At 43.0% G+C, this 16,775-nt stretch overlaps 1 protein-coding gene across 1 annotated transcript in view; it reads left to right on the forward strand.

Moving 5' to 3' along the window:
- Positions 1-723: 723 nt before the first annotated feature.
- Positions 724-16,775, forward strand: part of pex5la (peroxisomal biogenesis factor 5-like a) — a 63,819-nt gene continuing 47,767 nt past the window's right edge. Inside the window, exon 1 of the mRNA XM_047037227.1 lies at positions 724-787. Within this exon, the coding sequence (XP_046893183.1) occupies positions 758-787 (30 nt within the window). The 5' untranslated portion in view covers positions 724-757. The remainder of the gene's footprint in view (positions 788-16,775) is intronic.

Here is a 16,775-nt window from a genome sequence, read left to right on the forward strand (position 1 = left end):
TCCATTAACCATCCAAAATAGCTAAAGTAGTTCAACTTCAATAGGTAATTTCGCTTCGTGTTTACATCGACACCTTACGAGAAAGACTGATGACTCTGCAAGAAAGCAGTTCCATTACTGCATCTTTGGTATATGTGTCTCCTTTATGAGCACGTGAGTGCAGAAGGCGGCTCCAGCGGCGCCCAGCGCAGGAGGATTGGGTTGGTGGGAATTGGCAAGAAAGAGGAGTGCTCTATAAGAACAGGATAAACCTTGGAAGCGTCAAAACATATGCTGAGCTCCGAGCCAGAGCGTGAACGAGGAAGGAAAGAAGTGGAACAGTTTGTACAATGAACACCTAAAAGCGAGCTTCTCCTTTAATGTGGTAGACTAATTCAGCTGATGTCTATCAGAACCCCAGATCCCTACTAACAGACGCTTCTACATGCACTGTGAAGATTCCAGGACGTCTTGGGTTGAAGTGAGGTCCAATAGCACACTTTTGTCTCGTCAACGTTTACATTTGTTGTATTCTTTTGAAACACCGGCAACAAAATAGACGAACTCTGATATTCAGCACCTAAGGCGCGGACAGCTCCTTTTGCGGGCACCAGCGCGCAAGCTCCAACTACAGACACTTCTGAATCAGCTGAAACGTTATGTTTGTTGTTACAGAACTCTCTGTTCATTTGAGCACTCCTGATGTCTGAACAACTGTACCTCTACTGCAAGCTCTAAAGAAGTCTGAAATTGATTGGAGAAATCAGAAATTTACTTTATGCTCAATATGTACCAGGGGCATATGCAGGTAAGAACACTCATTTGAAACCTTTTTATTACCATTTATTTAAACGTGTGGGCTGTTTTACAATAGCTCAAAAGACCAAGGCAATATTGTCAGTTTCCATTCACATTCTTTCGTACGTATGTAGTCTAGTTCATGTCAAGGACATTTCCACACAGGGGACATGAGGTAATGATGGCTTAGCTACTTGGATGCAAGTAAATGACCACCGTGCATCCTATACAGGGAAGTCTGTACATTGGCAATTGCATATTGCTAGAAAAGGTATTAAAAGGAAGCTGTAGTTTGTTTTGTTTATGCTTCCCCTTGTTTGGAGCGTAATATCGATGTAAAAAGTAATGGTTTATTGTGTACTTACAGCTTGGAATGGAAAATAAATTAACACCGGAAATAACATCAGTATAAAATCACTGAACCACGGACTGAATTGTAAAAAGGGTGTTTGTGACGAAGTGAAGGGTAGTAAACAAAACTGCCGCTAACATTTACAACACTATCATGCGCCATTATTTAACTTTGTTAACCACCTTTTACTTCGCCAGCACTCTTTTTTAGTAGTCATAGTAAACCCGTTCCAAGTAAGTCAGCGCAGCAATGTAAAAGCGCGCGTTCCAATTATGATCACGTGACCAGATAAAGACACGGCAGGTGGAATGGCATTTGTTTGCTTTAGATATGGACACAATTTCATCTCATCCCATTATCCGGACCACAGTGATCTGGTGAAAGTCAAGCCTAGGCTAATCACTTACAGTTGAAGGTTCACTGCTCCACTGTTGGTAAAAGTTTGCTGACATGAGTGACTTATTGAGGGTCATGAGTGAATTATTTAAAACTATAATATATTTTATATGAAATCTCTGCAGTTTGGTTCTGAATGTTAAAGATGGGCCATTAATGATGTAGCTACCTTTACAATTCCATAATTTCATATTTGTTGTTTCCGAAAACCTGCAGGTTCATGAAAATCATGAAGAAATAAAATAGATGTAGAATCATAAAATCGTGTAGAAAACCTTACAGCAATTGATTGGAAAATGTGTATTTTTATGGACCAGTGTGTCTTGCCAAGATTATAATTTTGCCTCAATTATTTTTTTAGCTATACTATGATATATTGAATGATGTGGCAGTAGGTCTATATGAGGTACAGGAAATACAATTTCAGATTCAGCCTATTGATTCCGATCAGCAGAGCCTACAGTTGTTAGTTATGTAACAGAGAACTTGAGAGCAGTTCCGAGAGGTGAATATTTCATGAAATTACTTTAGAATCAGAGTTCAAATGAGGCCCAAGGTGGAAAGTGCTTTGTCTGGTATCAGGCAGCTTGTTCTGCCTACTTAAACATGGATAATGACTGTTTGCATTTAGGAAGACATATTACATGACAAATGTTTGAATGGAACATCTCTTATCAGGGTTCCATTCATCAGAGTAAGGCTTCAGGGTAAAGAAGGTCCCTAATTCAATGATCTCATTCTCTGAATAAAACTTTGTCAACACGGGCATCAACTCATTCTGACAGTGTATTTTTCCAGACACACTGTCTGCCAAGGTACTGTAAGGGTAACAGACATTGGTCGGAGCCTTTTAGAAATGTCAGACTAATTTAGAATATGCAACTAGGTTGAACAGTCAAACTGCATTGTCGGGTTTATTTATAGTTTCAGTTTAATCTCTTTGATTGGATAGAATAACCTTCAGCGGACTGATTTACTACTATCATGTAATAGGTTTCAGCTATGGCTCCAAACTGCAATATTAACCTTCTGCTCTCTGTTTTAAATATCCTCTGTGATTCTGATGGATGTGTCCCTGTCACCCATCTAGAAAGACAGAGGGATAGAGAGTGAAAGCATAGGAGAAAGAGACAGATGTGTGAACTTGCGTGCGCGTGTACTCGTGCATGGCCATGCGTGAACGAGGGGTGTGTTTGTTTGTGTTGTGTGAGGCGGGCAACCTCAGAGCAGATTAGCCTTTAGTTTTGTTTTTCACCACAGAGCACATACAAACAGCCATGTTGTGATACCAAACAAGCGATTCAATGACTTTTATCTGAGCTTCCCATTCCGCGCATGCAAGCCAGTTGTGCTGTGCTTGGCCCTCATCGCATGCATGTGCCACTCTACGAGATGCCACGTTTGGCCATGCTATAAATGGAAGGCTAGTCGGCCTCCAATGTTCAGCCAATGCAAGCCAGAGGCTTAATCGGGTCTGTCTCCTTCGGTTGGCCCTCTCTCCTGAATGGCGTTGTTCTTTACTGAAACCCATTTATCCTTGAAGCCCATTTCAAGTGTACCATAATTGCATAGTGAGCGGTTTTCTACTTTGGTGGATGTGGAGACAAACTCCACTCGATATCAACTGTTTCCTCTCCTTACCGTGTGGTCGTTACAAGTGCAGTGCCCGTTTGAAGGAAGTACTTTTGAGATCTGCCGCGCGGCAGGATATGTTGGAGGGATCCATGTCTCCATCGCTTAGTGCAGCTCAACATGGCGGCAGACGTGTTTAGAATGATTTCTCACAAACATCTTCACACTGCACGTTCTTGGGTCCTGAGGAAAACACCTGACGCTTTTCAACTTCATGCAGTGCCTGGTTCGCGAGATAATGGATCCACAGACAAACATACAAAGAGATTCCTGGCTTTACGTTTAGACTTTTTTGTAATAGATGTTCAAGCTAAGACATGAGTGAGGAGACTGGTTGTAAATTGTTTGTGTGACAGAGCTCATACAAATAAAATATATCGGTCAAACCTTTCTATTGATAATCTTATTTTTGTTCTCGTCGTCAATTCTTTCACAATGAACATCATCACAACACTGATGAATAGACACCACGGACATTAAATCATTTGTTGATTGTTTATGTTTTGTGCCATCTGTGTTCTGTGCTATGCTTCGTGGAGTTGCAGTCTGTCCTCCATCTTTCCTACCTTAACTGCCAGTACATTTGCTGTTCACAAGTAGTGGAATCGTTTTGGCTTAAAATGAATCATTGCAATGTGCTTCACTGGATGCAATTTCTCAGGATGGAATCTCCCCAATCCCTCCCTCCTGCCCTTCTCCCCCTCTGTCCTTTATGGATCTTTCTTGCAGCTTTCATGTGCTGCATCAGTCTTTTTCATAATATAGACCTACCTGTCTACTATGGTGCCTGTACAAATTTCGTTTGGATTCATATTTCCATAAATAAACGGTATGTTTGTATTGTTGCTGTGGTTTGTGGTGATTTGGCTGTCGGACAATATTGGAGAATTGTTGTCTTGGCATTATATTCGTAGTTGTTCAGCTACATCCTTTCCTCAGAGTTGGCAAACGGGGTCACTGTCTGGTATTGTTTAGGCAATCTAAATGGTTGGCATGACCAAGTTTGGCAAAGAATCTGCTAGTTCACCCCCATCACCACAATCCACCATCTTTTTATTTGTGCTAAACAGGCAGAACAACAGTACTTTCATACTTAGTGTTATCTTCTATTGTGCAGTGTTTGGCCTTCTCTTCCAGTGACGTGACATATGTGTGCTTGTGGTTGGACAATAATGACAAATACTTTGGCCAATATTTCTTCTGAACGTGAAGTGTTGCCGAAGGCGTCGGATAAGGCTGAAGAAAAGCTCAGCAGGTATTAGTTATAGTATTTCTTCTATTTACTTGTGACAAAGTCAAGTTTGAAATGTGCAACCTGCGAAAAATTGCCAATACGGTTCCTAAATCAGTGGGATGGAAAAAAAATCTCCATGATTTGAAAATGTTTTAGTCCACACAAGAAACGTGGAAGCCTAGATTAATATTATCATCCATGCAGACGTCAAGTGTTCTTGATGCTGGGATATCTTGTATCTTTTTAAAACCTTTTGGCTTATCTTGACATTTACAGTCACATATTTACAGCAGATATCATTAGTAAACGCTTCCAGTTGGATTTCTTTTCTAGCATGAGCGAGGATATACAGTGGATTTATGAAAGTGATATTTAGGATTTGCTCATACTTGCTTTACAAATCAAAACTTGAGTATGTAATCATAGATCTTCAGGATTGAAGACCATCTCTGATGGTTGAGTTATCTGTTTCAATTCGAAATGGCTCAAAGGTGTAATTGCTATTGTTAGTCTAACATTTCACTTAGTTGGTCTCCTTGGTTGGTGTTTGGTTGGTCTCCACACTAATGGTCTCTCTAGTATCTCTTCTTAAGAGTTACAGCTCAGACGATAGCTTGTTTTTTGAGATACCCAGTTCCCAATCAGTAGGACTTCATTGGATTCCTCCAATTCTAGTGACACAATAGGTGGCAGTAACAATCAAGCTGTATTAATGTTGGCTTTTGGTTTAAGCCAAGACCTAACAGATCTCTGCGGAGTAATCTAGGGCATGGTCAATAGTTGATTATCTGAATCAGATGTGTTGGTGTTCCGCAGGATCCAAAAACTACCAGAGCCAACATCCCCTAGGAACTGAAGAGCACTGAAGTAGAAATATTGCTTGATAGACTCTTGAAACTGTAGACATTGCAATGTCATACTTATTTCACAGTTCTTTTAAAATGCACACTAGGAAATACATCCAGTCCTCAAATCAAGTGTTCCTGGGGGTTCTTTGACAGAGGTGGGCGGCCGTGGGGCTTGAGGTGTCTGGCTACTGGCTGGAGACTGATTCCTGGCAGGTGCTAAACCCCCTCGATTTCACGAATTGTGGTCTTGATTAAACCGATTTAATTGCCCTGCCTATTTCAGGAGGTAGGATAATTAGTTGAATCAGGTGGTTTCTGCCTGGAACAAAAGCCCTCAGACAGAGCTGCTCTCCTGGGCTGCTGCTGTCTATCTAACCCCTGGCTGAGAGGAAAGCTCTTTAGGGGGTTCGGTTTAGCTGCTTGTGTGCCAGAAAGCCAACTTGAGCGAGGTCAATTTCTGACATTCATCAGCATCACTGTTCTTAAGCAAATTTCAGGAGAAAGGGAATGTGCTCCTTGGGTCGGACTGGACATTTGAGGTCACTCACAAAGCTATTCCTCCTCCCTTTGCCAGTTAACTTTTTTTTTTTTTGCAAAGTACTTTAGTGCCTGGCTTGTAAACCCGGAATATCAAGGTCTGTCCCACGAGAACCATTCCATCCCTGACATAGCTTTGTTTTTTTGAATCCAGGTTTTATCACACTTACATATAATACATTCACATGGCGCGGCCCTGTATAAGCCCCTAGCTGTACCATGAGTGGTTTGCAGCATCTGCTGTAGCATAAGAGGCTTCACCCCACACCGTCTGTTGTCCAGAGGTGAGCCTCTTAGCGACTCCGGTGGTGATCAATGAGCAGGAGCGTCATACCAGGGGGTGACAGGCAGTTCACCAGGGCTCTGCTGCAGATGTGTGTGTGAGTGCGCGAGAGGGAGGGAGAGGGAGGGAGGGAAAGCGCGAGATTGACTATCCATGTATGTAGGGGAGCGAGCGTGTGTCGGTAAATGTGTGTTTACAGCTCTGATTTTATGTGTGTGTCTGTATTTGTGTGTGTGTGTGTAGGTATCTATTTGTGTTTCCAAGCAGAGCCACTGCACAGGAGACAACACTGGAGACAACACTGCCTATTATCCAACCAGGTCACCACTTGGATCGAAAATGGTGAATTAGTGATTCACTATTCAGGATTTATTTAAGTTACAGTTCTAGACACAAAAGCTTGGGAACACATGACCAGGGAGGTCAAGTGTTAGAGAGGTAGATTAGATGGAGAAAAGTGTTTTCTTCCGTTGTCGATTTGTGTCATTTCAAACGTCAATTATTTCCGTCTTCCCCTTTACAGTGGAAAAGGTTCATTGTCCTAGTTTTGAATGTACCAATCTTCTACAGCAGTGAGTAGGTGAAATCCTAGCTTGACAGAGCTGCTCCATCTCAAATCGAGCAGAAATCAATGAAGATCAGTCCAATGATTGATCTACGGTGGCTGAACAGAAGTGTGAGAGATCCTTCAACTACTGTGAGATGTGCATGACCACCGCATTCTGCAGCTATTACATTGCCAGTAAATAAATTGCGACTACTGATTTGACAAGTTGATTGCAGCACTTTGGTCAAAGGGGTGTTATTTTGCAGCATGCTACGTACTCTCAAGGTGCTTGAGATTATATATATAGCATATATTTTTTATTTTCATGCTATCTGTTACATCATGTTTCATTCCATACCTGGACAAGAGAGAACATTATCCTGGATGTTGACAACACACAATAAAAAGCATATTAGCATAATTGTTTGAAATGTAATTGTTTCACTAACGGGGAAAAATATGTGTGCTTATCTTAGAGTTACTTATCCTGAGGAGTTCATTGTCATGAATTGTTTGTTCCTACAGGCACACACAATATTATTCAAAAAAATACACAATTTAAAGACCACAAGACATAGCAAACAACGCAACAGCTCTGCCACAGGCAAAAAGTTCCTCACAGCGAACTGAAAACGCCCAAAGGGCCCATATTTCCAACAGGCCATAAACAATGAGCCAAGAACAGTATCTTCCAATAAGATTACAACAAGCAGATTCCAAAGCATTTTAAAGAGAGCCAAATGGGTATCGATTGAAATAACATTAGGATATTCAAAGGGTAATGTCACATTTCCAAACAACAGAAAATATCTACCGAACCCAAAGGGTGATTATTGCCAGAGTCAAGAGAAGTAAATGTCATACTTGCATCTGTCGAGAACCTTCTCCACAAATAGCTTTAGCTCCACATATAAACCTTACACAAACCCCCCCCAGCCCACTATGTACTTGCCGAGATCTAAGAGGGTTCGATGGGCCGCTTTGGCAGTCCCACTTCAACATAACCACAGGGAACGCCACCGAGACCCCCATGTTGCTTATGCAACACTTCAGCCTCAGAGCGAGGGAATGTTAGGGGTTCATTTGCAACGCAATCAAATGTGTGACGCAGGTAGCGGAGATGTGATGGCTCTTAGAGTGATTGCCCGACGGATAATTAGGTAGCTAAAGAACGTTCCGGAGAGATATGCAATCCAGACCAAGGACTCTCACAGTATACGTTTCATATCTCTTTCTAATCCTTGTCTGACACTCAGGGCAATAGGCTTGAAGCTTTTGCACCACAGTAGGGGCTTCCAGTAGTACATGTGATACAGTATTAATGACACTTTGACGTTCCCTGTAAGGGTTTCCTCGTTACAACTATCCCTTAATGGGATGTTTAAGAGTGGTCATGTCCATTAGGAGCAGCTATACTACTGTGTGTGTGTGTGTGTGTGTGTGTTTGTGTGTGGGCCGGAGGATTGTGAGCAAGTGTTTATCTCTTTACATCCTTATTTAATTGCTGAGCAAGCACAAACTAGGGTCTGTTATAATACAATACACAGCTGCCCATATCCTGTTCCTGGAGATGGAGCGTTTCACTTAAACTCCAATTTTTACATCACAAACTCATCTTGCAAATTATAGTATTTTTAGAAACAGGTGTGCTCGATCAGCATGGGGCAGCACTGCTTTAGGTGTTGCCAGCATGAAGTTTTCTGTTCAAAACACATTTGGACTGAAGGCCAATGGAAAGTCAGTCCTTGGCAGTCATCAGTAGCGAGCGAGTGAGTTCTCTACTCTGCATTTTCTGTGTACTTTGAATTTGTCCCCACATGGTCCTTCCACCTACTCTTCCAACTCCAATTGGGCTCCGAGCTCTGAGATCGTTAGTGATGATGAGACACAGGTGTGTGTTCCTGGCTGGGTAATGGCCTAATGGGTAGAATTATGTCTTCCTGAAAGAGAAATAATTGCTTTACAATTTTACATTTTGAGATATGCCAATTATAGTCTGCACATTTTGGGCTTATCAAGGCGATTCAATTGATATGCCGTGTGAGATTGCACCCCATTAGTTTTAAAGAACAAAAGTGTGTTGGAATATTACTGAGAGGGTTTTAAGAGAAAACAGAGACAAACGGTCCCTCATTGGTGGATGGACATAATAATGCACTTCAACGTTCCGATTGGTTTCTATGTATTCGTTCTCTTACCTCAGGAGTCAACACAACATCACAAAAGACGGGTTGTCAGATCGTCCATTGGGTGTGTTCATGTACTACGGGTACTACTTGCTCAGTGCTTCTCAAACTTTCCACCTGCCCCCCCCCCCCCCCCCCCCCCCCGCCTTTGAAAATAAAAAAGACAATTCCTCTCCCTCCTCCCTACTATAACGATGCTATCCTCTTTCTCTCAGCCCCCTCACTCCTCTGCAATGTCTCTACACCTCCTCTTGGGGCCTCGTCCTACAGTTTGAGAACCGGTGGGGGCCGGCTAGCGTATATTCCACAGTAGCTGACGTACACAGGATTGTTTGACTTGTGTAAAGTCCCCCCTGAGATCCACGCAGCATATCTTCTTCCTCAGAAACTAGGCCAGACCACAGCATCTCCCTTCCTGGCCTTGGTGGCAGTGGCAGGGTGGGGAGGGGGGGGGTGTAGGGGAGGGATACAATGCTTGCTCATCCGTCTCCTCCCTCAGCCCCCCCCCACCCCCCCCCCCATTCATAAAAGTCATCCTCAGACAGGTACTTAATTTGCCCCCAGAAGCTAGCTCCTTGTGGCAAGGAGAGAAGAAGAAGAGCATGCATCGTGTTGTTTGTCGGAGGACACTAATTTCCGGCGGAATATAGGTTAGTGCTAAGGAGAGGGGTTCATAAACAAACTTAATGCTCCGCTGTGTTGGATACCGGGGAGATTTTTACCCTAGAGGAATAAGGGTTTCATTGTGTGTGACAGAATATGAAGTAATGGGGGCTTTTCATTTTGTAGTAAGCACAATCACATTACAGTCATACTTTTCATGGCCAACGCTGTTTGCTGAGAAAGAGATTATGGCAAAGAAGTCCCTTTTTGCACAGAGAAAACAAGTATTCTGGTAGCCATGTCATCTTTGGGCCGAGCAGATATTTACGCTTTCTGACACACTGTGGAGTTCTGTTATCACAGACCCACATCCTCCTCTCTGTTCTATACGACTCGTGACTGTTTCAGTGCTCGGAGAATCCTTTCCATTCATTAGGTCTCTCCTCTTTGCTCTGCAGGTCTTAACAATCCCTTTTGTTTAGCCTTCAAGTCGGCACAATGGCTGTCTCCAAGAGTCGGGCCATCTTGGTAGATGACTGCCGGTGGAAGAAATGTGAACCGCTCTCAGTTTTCTTATCATGTAATTAACATGGATCCTCACCTACCAATTAGACCCCCACTCCTAAGTGTGGCAGTGATGAAGGATAATGATAAGGAAACAGATTCTCTGGTGACCATCATCTAACTAATGAGCAGCATTCCGCATTTGTGAAGAAAAACAACTAGCGCAGTTTGCCGATAAAAGGGATGAAGCGTAAACAGAAGATGCCCTAATCCCTCCCCAACCCCCCCCTCCCCAACCCCCCCCCTCCCCCACCCCCCACCCCAAACCACAAATTAATTTCAAGGGCTTGTTTGCAACACAAACCAATCATTTGTCTTTCTTATGTAATACCGCGTTGCAAAACAGTATCTTTGATGTTATGGAAGCCCCGATTCTGTTGTGCAAGACTTGAGGATAATGATGCTGGATCGAAGTCGAGCTGTCACACTGTAAAGTTACTGGAGGAAAAAATGGTTACAGAGATCTCACAGAGGCAGTGATAGAGATGGAGAGGGAATATATATCCATTCACATCGCCTACTTGCCTCAGAGTGTCAAGTGAGGATTATTTGTATTGTACGGGGACCCATCTCAGTTAGAGTGGTAGAAATTGTAGCCTACCGTACCTTCCAGTGGCATTGCGCTGGCGTGAAATAAGACTGAATTTGGCCCCTGTGGTGGGACAATTTAAAAGATTTTTCAAAGTTCAGAAATTGTTACCGATTTGAAAAACAGCTTGTCGAGAGGGACCTTCAAAGGATTCTTTTTCGTGTTCAGTGGAGGCCCCTTAGCAAAGGAAGGAAGTCGTCACATAGCCACTTCCCTCCCCTGTAGCCTATTGATATCTCACCAGTAACTTTCACACCTAATTCTCCATTGTGTACAGTCTGCACTCACTCTCACAGTCTCTCACAGAGCACTCAGCTGAATCATAAATCCCTAAATGCCAAACCGACAAATGATTCCTTTTGAATCCATCAGAAGGTTAGGATATAAACAGTAGCTGGAGCACAGAGGGGCTTACCTGTGCAGATGGGCTGTCCTCAGAGTTCAAGGATATACCCACTGAGAGGCCCAGAGGGAGGAGACTGTAAACCCTGTCGTTAGCAGGGCAGTGATTCCACCACAGCTGCCCTCTGAACGCTCCCCTCGGCCCCCATCTGCTGCCCCAATTGTGCGCGCGCGCATGGCCGTGTGTTTGCGGGTGTGTCTTTTAGCGAGCGTGTTTCTTTTACTGTGTGTGTGTGTGTGTGTTTGTATGCCCGCATGGAAGCGTGTATGTCTTTTAGTATGTGTGTGTGCGTGCGTGTATGCACGCATGGAAGCGTGTGTGTGTGTGTCTTTTAGCGACCGAGTGTGAGTGTGTGTGAATATGGTGTGAATGTGAGTTTGAAAAAAAAAAAAGTGGATTGTTGGTACCGATGTTATTAATATTGCTCTGCGTGACTGGGGTTGGGGCATGCTGGGAGGGGGAAAAGCATACTGCAGGAGAGGTCAAGTCCCCTGGTTTCTCCCTTTCCTATGATGAATGAAATATGGGGACTGTCAACCGTTCTCTCATTCAGTGGTGTTCTTACAGAGAGAAAGACAAATGAGACCAAGAGTCCAAAACAAAGACAACAAATGGTGAAAAGACAGTAAGAGGGAGAGAACAGAAGAAAGAGGGAACGAGGTTGAGTCAGATAAATTGGTTCCAAGGGAGGAGAGAGAGATAGACAGAGGAAGAGTGGAGGGGAAGGACGAACAAAGAGCGATCGCCATTGCAGGATTTATCTCCCCGGTGGTGGGTTGCTCGCTTCTGTACCCGCGCACCTCTCCTACACTGCCACACAGTGTTGTCCTGGTCATTTCCCTGTTCTTCCTGCTCTGCCCTACCCCCATCCATCTCTGGGAGTGAGGCAGTGGGCGCAGACGGCTGCTGGCAAGGGTGGCGTCAGCTTGTTTTTCGTTTCGTGCCACCTTCTTCGGGCTTCCCCTCTGAATCCCCACACACACACCCGGAACTCCCTGGTGGTAGGAGCGAGAGAGCGGCTCACAAAGGCTGCCTGTCCCTTTTTTTAAGAATAAACACGGAGGTTAAAGGAGGAGGGAGAGTGGTATGGAGGTGTTGGTTGTTGGTTTAAATCAGGCCGTGCGCAGTCCACAGACTAGCTCGAGCTTTTCAAAGTGTCTTTGAGGTATTTTATTTACTTTCATAAGGATGATTGCCTGTTTGGACAGGATTCTATAGGAAATCTATGAAGTTCTAAAAATTAATGGACTGTATAGCAGCAAATCTTGCAGTACTGGTGTAGTTGGTTTTGATGTGAATGCAGTCACTTTGTGGTTGTGTGTGTGTGTGTGTTGAATCCTGTTAGCTGCCACATTTGCAACTCAGCTTGCTTCCTGTTACCACAAAGAAAAAAGCAACACACACACACATTCCAATTACTATTTCAACGAGATTTCATTTTCAATGTCATCCTCCAACATATTACATTATAAAGGGGGGCTTCTGCTTATCCCGCTATTGACAGTTCTCATAATCACTTGTGAGAATGGAACCGTGGCACAAACTGAATTAACTTTTTGGGAAATGTTGCACCAATCAGAACTGCTGACTGTGTGTGTGTCAGCCATGCTTTTGTGTGTGCAGTCACCTATGTGGTCCATGTGGCTTTGTTAGTGACACTGTCACCAGGCTCACCAGACACCACAGCTGACTCCTAACTCCCAGGATGCCTTGCTCTCTTCATGATGCCTCTTGCTGAAACAGCTTGTTTTCTTATTGAGCCCATTTGTCAGGGACAGGTGCTTGGCAAATTACACTATAAATCTTTTAGTGAGGATTTATTTAGTCATTTATATATATAGCATATGTAAATAAATTTAAAATACTGTTCAAAAACGTTGTTTTAGAACATAGCAGCTGCATTTACAGATTTATGAGCTTTTTACAGTTTTTCAGCTCTGAAAGAGTAACTTTTTAGACAAACTCTGTAATTACATTAACAATTTTGTTCTGAATTGTGTTTATTATGTACTGTACTGTCACAGAAGACAAGAAAGAAGACGATTCCAATCATGCTGTGCTTATTTGAGAAGAATATGTGATGATGCCATGTAATAAACCCTAACTCACAGTAATTACTATTTAAAGTTGATTCTAGCTGATTAAACCAGTTTAGGCATCCAAAGAGATTGTAGAGTAGGTATACTGAGAAATGAACCAAACGTGTTGTGTTGTGAATGAATCATCCGTTCTGCTTTTGTGGACTCAAGCAAAGATCTACCAAGGAGGTTGTACACAGATCAACCACTGTCTTATTCCATGTTATATAAAACAAAAGAAACTCTTGAGTGTATTGCATGTGAATACTTCGGGGCTACCAGCTGTCCGGGAAGTGGATGCTAGGGGCTAGTACATAACTTCCTTGTTACAGAGAGAGAGAGCGATGGAACACACACAGTGGCCGAAAGGAAAGGTCAAAGAGAAGAGTTGTCTACAATTGGGTGCAGTGAGGCATTGAAACAGGGTAAGATTTAAGGGACTTTCCTAAATTGACAATATAACATTTCAGAATGATCTTTTACCCATAGAAATGACAATCTTATTGAAAAAAATATCCAGACTATGTACTTGACTCCGCTGTACCACAACCTTCCTGATTTATTTACCACCACTTGAAGAAGGGAAACGCTCTTGTTTCTAAGTTTGGAACACATCCTATTCATACCATCCAATCATCATTTTCACTTCAGTCCGAAGCTACAAGTTGCTCTCAAAGAGTTTAACCTCCCTTGTTTCATTACTTGTCATCCCCTCATCTGCACTACCTCTCTGTCTCACTCTCTTCCCCGGAACTGTATCATGTCAATTAAACCCTATCCTCCAGCTATGCAGCCATGGAAAGGTCACGGCCTTCATCTTGGCAGAGGCTCGTCTTGTCAGAGAGAACTTGTGTTATTAATAGCAAAACAACAGCAGCCCATAGCGTATTAATCCCGTTTCCCGTCAATACCCCTGCAATGGCATTCTCTCTGATCCACCGACAGACACTCCAGATCACGGGAGGAAATCTGATGTTGGCTAATTAGCAATTAAAAGGCAATAATGCTGCTCCGTACTGCCTTAAAAAACACTCCTCCACATGCCCTCCTACTACCTGAAAATTCTGTTTCATAATATTGAGCCTCCTGCTTCAGCGACTGTAATAGCCTATATTTTCTTTCATTAAATGTGCTGTGAAGATATTAAAACTTTTGTTATTGCCTTCATGTCTCAGACTGAGCTTGGTATTTTTAACAAAGCTGTTTGTGGCCTCATTCCAACAAGAAAAAAGAAATGCTTCTCAGATTGAATGCTCACTGAACGCCTGACAAACAACGCTTGGATGGAAATCATTGATTTTCGACATGAAATTGTCACCTACTGAATAGCCTAAATATCGACCTGTTCACCAAATGAAAACAGCCCAAAATTCAGAGAGGGAGAAATATGTTCTGGGAGCCCCCAATCTGGCACCAGTGAGCCTGGGTTGGGCAGCTTGATTACGTGCATGTCACAGCTCCTTGTGTAATCACAGATACTGCGGCCGTCTAATCGTAGTTAAAGTGCCCCTCTCTCGTTCGGTCTGCTGCGCCCGTGACGACCAGTTAAGCCTTGGGGGTGATGAACTCCTCAGCATACAAGCCCGCTGGTGATTTGCGCCGGCAGTCGTGACATTTGTTTGGAGAACGGAGACGCTTAGCAAGTAACATCGTTCTTCGTCAAATGGCCAGTGGAGTAGGCCAACACGCGGTCTTGCAGCTGGGGGGTCCGGAGGATCTGAAGCCCACTTCTCCCCCACTAAAGAACACGCAAGAGTTGTCTTCCCTCGACAGTCTAGAAAACGAAATCATGTTCTCTCGTTTTCCATCACTTTCGAGTCCTCTCATAGTCATTGAATGGGTGCTCTGCTGGGTCAAACTCTAGTGTACAATGATGTTGGTGCTCCGTCACTGAAGTTATGTAATAGTCTACAGGGAAACAAGTGAGAGAAGAACAACTTGTTGTGTGTGGTTTGGAATTGACTGTCTGAAACCTATTGGGAAATCTTAGATCTGTGGATCAATAGACTGTCAAAATCCGTAGTATTTCGTGTGAGAGGAAATGCAAGATTTCCAACAATCTGTCCTAAGAACTTATCCTGTAGTTCACTCAACAAAGTCATTGGAAACTCTGGGTCAGAGTAGAACGATGTGTGAACACACATATCAACATTGCCTTCCGGTTTGTAGACCAATACATGTTTTACCCATCAGACTCTAGTTCTGTTTTAAGCACTGATAAAAGGCATTAAGCCTTACAGCTCTTAGCAATAACAGCAAAATAATGAAATGTTTTGTTAAGAGCCATGGGCATTTATTGTACAGCGCAATCTGGCATGGAACATCAGCCATGTAAGTGGGATTGTGAGCGCTTCTTTGCCAGGGGGTAAGATTTTAATAGATTCGCGTAATTACATGGGATGCTAATGACCTGGCTAACGCTAGCTGTTTTGTGATGAATAAATTAGCCCTGCTTTAGCTCTCACAGTACACAGTTACTGGTGGCCATTCGTTTGATCATTGTGTCTGTGTCACAGACGGATGGACAACTCTTTGGTTCAACTGAAAACAAAACTGGTCAGCTCTGTATGGGAGGGAGACATACCAGTGATAAAGCCTGTCTCCCCTATCTTCCCTCCTTCAGAGGCTGGGCATGAATGGCTGTAGTCATCCCTAATCTGTTTTCCAGATGTAAGGCTATAGAGAGCTTGTCAGCTATGAAGGGCTTGACATGAAAACAGCACTGTCCGAGTGTGACTTTCACCCAGGCTCCGAAGCACTTAGAAACAGCATGCTTGTCAATGCCACATTGCCTGGAAAGGATGGACGTGCGCCAAGTAGACCCTCTTTCACCGAGATTGAGAAACCAGGTCACAAAATGCCTAAGCGAACGACTACAGAACTACCATAAGGACTGCTTTGCCGTTAAAAGCCCAAAACAAGGTGGTCGTTTTCCAACATTTTACATGTAGCAATTGCATGTTGGCAGCATATTTAGGGAGGATGACTTGGCCCACAAACTGTATGCACGTGTGATAGAAGAGACTGGCAGCTGGTGTTGCCTGGCATCTGGTTACATTTGATCTTCACCCAGCCTCCCTCCACCAACATCAACTGTTGTGGAGAGGTCATCTATCCTTTTACAGATTTCTTTTGATTGTGATAGAAGGGTAATGATCTGTGCACAGCCATAAAAAAGGCTTTTCCTTTGATGTAGAAGAGATTCAAGGCATGAGATGATTTCTTCAAAATAAAAATAAGTGTACCCCTTTAAAATAATGCCATGAATGAATTGTGGGAAATCTACTTTCCAGGTAGAATAATTGACATGGCTGCTAGACAAGCAAGGGATAGAAAGTTAAAGTAATCTTCAAACATTCTTGAAACAAGAGCAGCCAAAGTGACCCGCTAAGTGCACAATGATGCCCTAATGTTCCCAACAGACTTCAACCATACACAAGAGTAATGGAAGAAAAGGTCGTGTCAAATTGGATTGAAGACAATTGGTTATTTAATTGGTAAAGTGCTATACTTATTCTGATAGTTCATCCAAAGCATTCTATCGTGAATGGAAATGTTTCCAAAATGGTTGAGAAGACTGGACTGAAATTGTTTCTATCTCATTATTTTAAAATCATATCATGCAAAGTGTGTATTGTCTGTCGTAAGACAGGTATTCTCTATCCAAATCAAAATGTCACATGGTGTTTTATGAACATTTCAATTCAAAATCCATTTAATAAAATAAGTTATTCCAATTATGTTTT

Source organism: Hypomesus transpacificus, chromosome 16, assembly GCF_021917145.1.
Source record: "Hypomesus transpacificus isolate Combined female chromosome 16, fHypTra1, whole genome shotgun sequence".
Lineage (NCBI taxonomy): Eukaryota > Metazoa > Chordata > Actinopteri > Osmeriformes > Osmeridae > Hypomesus > Hypomesus transpacificus.